Source organism: Rutidosis leptorrhynchoides, chromosome 5 (assembly GCF_046630445.1).
Source record: "Rutidosis leptorrhynchoides isolate AG116_Rl617_1_P2 chromosome 5, CSIRO_AGI_Rlap_v1, whole genome shotgun sequence".
Taxonomy (NCBI): Eukaryota; Viridiplantae; Streptophyta; class Magnoliopsida; order Asterales; family Asteraceae; genus Rutidosis; species Rutidosis leptorrhynchoides.
The window spans coordinates 452,657,959-452,661,876 of NC_092337.1; the positions used below are offsets into that span (position 1 = coordinate 452,657,959).

At 42.0% G+C, this 3,918-nt stretch overlaps 1 protein-coding gene across 1 annotated transcript; it reads right to left on the reverse strand.

Annotated features, from left to right (window-relative positions):
- Nucleotides 1-2,448: 2,448 nt before the first annotated feature.
- LOC139850162 (uncharacterized) lies at nt 2,449-3,585 on the reverse strand. Its single transcript, XM_071839750.1, has 3 exons — nt 3,226-3,585; nt 2,725-3,156; nt 2,449-2,670 (listed from the first exon to the last, which is right to left on the reverse strand). Exons 1-3 carry the CDS (start codon nt 3,583-3,585, stop codon nt 2,449-2,451), a joined length of 1,014 nt encoding a protein of 337 aa, XP_071695851.1.
- Nucleotides 3,586-3,918: the final 333 nt, after the last annotated feature.

Sequence of the window (3,918 nt, forward strand, 5' to 3'; positions counted from 1 at the left end):
GGCCAAGAGTGAGATTTTGAGTATGCAGGAGAAACAGAAACTAGATGAAAAGAAGATTGCTGACTTGGAAGAAGAAAATAGGGTCCTTCGTCAAGAAACAAAAGATGCCACCACAGCTTTTTCAGATCAGAAGAAGAGGTTTGATGGTCTGAGGTTAGACTATTCTAATGTAATTTCCCAGGTTATTCCACATGTATACAGGCATATTATTCGTAGCAAGGAGCTGAGCATGTTCGTTGGTGATGTTGTTCTTACTAGTAAGCAAGAAGAGAGGTGTAAGTTGTTGGCTGAGCTGTCCAAGGAGGGTAAGCTTGAACTTAGCAGCTATCCGGAATACACAGACCAAGCTTCTGCTCTTGTTGATGCTGCATGTACCCTTTTTGTCAATGCTGAACTCAACTATGTTGCTTCTATCGCTGCTCATTCTGACGCTAAGCCTGTGGAACTTCTTGCTTTGGTTGCAGAAGAATGATCTTTATGGGTAGTCTGTCTTCTGATCCTATTTTGTTGTGATGATCCTTATGTCTGCTACTTTGTTTTTAACATGCTTTTATCAGGTCTGCGTACCTGCTGATTTGGGCCTTGTTGCCCGTGAACAATTTGTATTTCATATTTTGAGGGTTGTTGTGCCCTACTATGTATTGCTACTTTGTATCTATGTTAGCTTCTGTATACCTCTTGGGTCACCTTTTACTTATTGCTTAAGTATAAGAAGTATTCCTCTTGGGAATGCTTCGCAATAGCTTCGGTATACCTCTTGGGTTACCTTTTACATATTGCTTAAGTATAAGAAGTATTCCTCTTGGGAATGTTTCGCAATAGCTTCGGTATACCTTTTGGGTTACCTTTTACTTAATGCTTAAGTATAAGAAGTATTCCTCTTGGGAATGCTTCGCAATAGCTTCGGTATACCTCTTGGGTTACCTTTTACTTATTGCTTAAGTATAAGAAGTATTCCTCTTGGGAATGCTTCGCAATAGCTTTGGTATACCTCTTGGGTTACCTTTTACATATTGCTTAAGTATAAGAAGTATTCCTCTTGGGAATGTTTCGCAATAGCTTTAGTATACCTCTTGGGTTACCTCTTACATATTGCTTAAGTATAAGAAGTATTCTAGTATCTTTACACAAGTCTTGGTGTTTTCAAAAGATAGTAGGATTTTGTTTCAAATTTCTTGTGGTAGGAAGCGTATAAGTTTCAACTACCCATTACAAATTTTTCCTACTTGGGTACACTAAAGTCTAGAAATAAAACTTTCGTAGGTTTACCCCATTCCAGATTCTTGGGACCTGCTTTCCTTCTGTAGTTTCGAGCTTGTACGAGCCATTCCCAAACGCTTCGGAGATTACGTAAGGGCCTTCCCAAGTTGGACCCATTTTTCCTTCGTATTCTACCTTGCTGGTGCTGTTGAGTCTTAGGACATAATCTCCGACTTTGTACACCGAGGGTTTGACTCGTTTGTTGTAGTACTTCTCTATTTTTTTCTTGTATGCTACCTCTCGGATTAGCGTAGCTTCCCTTCTTTCTTCCATGAGATCAAGGTTGAGACGAAGGTTTTTCTCGTTTTCTTCGAGATTTATGGTTCTGTTGGTTAATACCTGTATTTCCACAGGTAGCACAGCCTCTGTACCGTATACTAAACTATAAGGGGTTTCACCATTACTTCTTTTTGGTGTGGTTCGGTGAGCCCATAGGACCAGGGGGAGTTCTTCTATCCATCCTTGTTGGCATTTCCCTAACCGTTTCTCGAGGCCTTTCAAGATATCCCTGTTGGTCACTTCAACCTGTCCATTCCCTTGTGGGTGATAAACGGAGGTAAAGGTTTCCTTTACCTGTAACCTTTCGCAAAACCCCGGAAAGATGCCTTCAGCGAATTGTTTTCCATTATCAGAAATGATCTCTTGGGGTATTCCAAACCGACACACGATATGTTCCCAGAAAAACTTCTCTATATGTTTCCCAGTCATCATACTTAGTGGCTTTGCTTCTACCCACTTCGTGAAGTAATCTATGGCTACTACTAACCATTTGTAGCCACCGGGTGCTTCGGTAAGTGGTCCTACTATATCTATACCCCATTTTGAGAAAGGCCATGCTGAAAGGACTGATATCAATTCTTGTTTTGGCTGCTTTTCGACTTTGGCATGGATCTGGCATGGCTCGCAGGTTCGTAGAAGTGTAACCGTATCTTCGTGCATTGTTGGCCAATAGTACCCCATCCTTAGTATTTTTGCCACGATTGACCTTGGCCCCGAGTGAAGCCCACATATACCTTCGTGCATTTCTCTGATGATCCTCGAGGCTTGGTTTGGCCTAACACATCATAGCCACGAAGTGAGGAAGGATTTTCGATACAAGGCTCCGTTCATTATTTTGTATGACGGTGCTTTGATCTGAACCTTCCGCGCCTCCTTTTTATCTTCGGGTAAAATTCCAAGTTCCAAGTATTATCTCAGAGGCTTCATCCAAGTGTTTTCTTCATCTGTTATCAAGTCGTGCACCTCTTTTACCTCGATGGACCTTTTTTCCAGGACCTCAACCAATACTTCTTTTGCTAAGTGAGCGAAGGTGATGGAGGCTAATTTACTCAAAGCATTTGCTTTATTGTTTTGACTCCTCCTTACATGTTCGATGGTGAAACTTCTGAAGCTTTCTATTAATTCTCTGACCTTTAACAGGTAGAGTTGTATTGTTTTTTACCGTGCTTCAAAGATACCTAGAACCTGATTGGCTACGAGTTGAGAGTCTACGAAAGCTCGAAGATGCTCGATTTTCATCTCTTTGGCTATCCTGAGCCCGGCAAGTAGAGCTTCATATTCTGCTTCGTTGTTAGTTGTGTTGAATTCGAAGCGAAGTGCATATGTGAACTCTTGCCCTCCAGGGTTGATTAACATTAACCCTGCCCCTGAACCATTAGAGCTTGAAGCTCCGTCAGTGAACAGCTTCCATTCCTCCATTTCAGCAGAAGGAGTGATAATTTGTGCGAATGTGGAGTTATTTTCTTCGCTTGTTTCCGTTGTTTCTGCCATGAAGTCTGCTAGTACTTGGGCCTTGATCGAGTGACGAGCTTGGAAATCGATGTCGTGTTCTCCTAGTTCGATGGCCCATTTGGCCATTTGACCCGACTTTTCTGGCTTCATGAGTACCTGCCTAATCTGCTTGTTAGTTAATACAATAATCGGATTAGCCTAAAAGTACCTTCGGAGTTTCCTGGCAGTGTGTACTAAGACGAGTGTGAGCTTTTCGAGCTCAGGATAGTTGACTTCTGCTCCTTGGAGAACCCGACTGACGAAGTATATAGGGACATGTGTCTTTTCTCGATCTGCTACAAGTACCGCGCTGATGCATTCATTGGAGGTGGCTAGGTAGAGATATAGTGTTTCCCCTGGCTTTGGGGATGTGAGCGCTGGTAGGTTAGCTACATGCGCTTTCATATCCCCGAAGGCTTGCTCAGCTTCCTCTGTCCACACTATCTTTTTTGCCCCTAGGCATCCTTTTAGAACTTTGAGGAAGGGTAGCTGTTTCTTGGCTCCTCTGGAGAGGAAACGACTTAGCGACGCTAGTTTCCCATTTAAGCTTTGCATTTCCTTGACCGTGGTTGGAGTTTTGAGTTGTTGTAGCTTATCTACTTTCTCTGGGTTTGCTAATATTCCTTTCTTTGGGATTTAATACCCTAAGAACCTTCCTTCTTCCACTCCGAAGGAACACTTTTTCGGATTGAGTTTCATGTTGACCAAACTTAAAAAGGTTCACAAACTCGTCTGACCCACCCATTTTAACACCCCTACTAAATATAAGAACACATTGCAAGTATCAAGAATTCGGTAAATACCGAGTAAGCAACAGGAAGTATGGAAATCAAGTTTAAGAACTGGAACTGAATTCAAAATAAATTAAAACAGAAGAACCATTAGTAT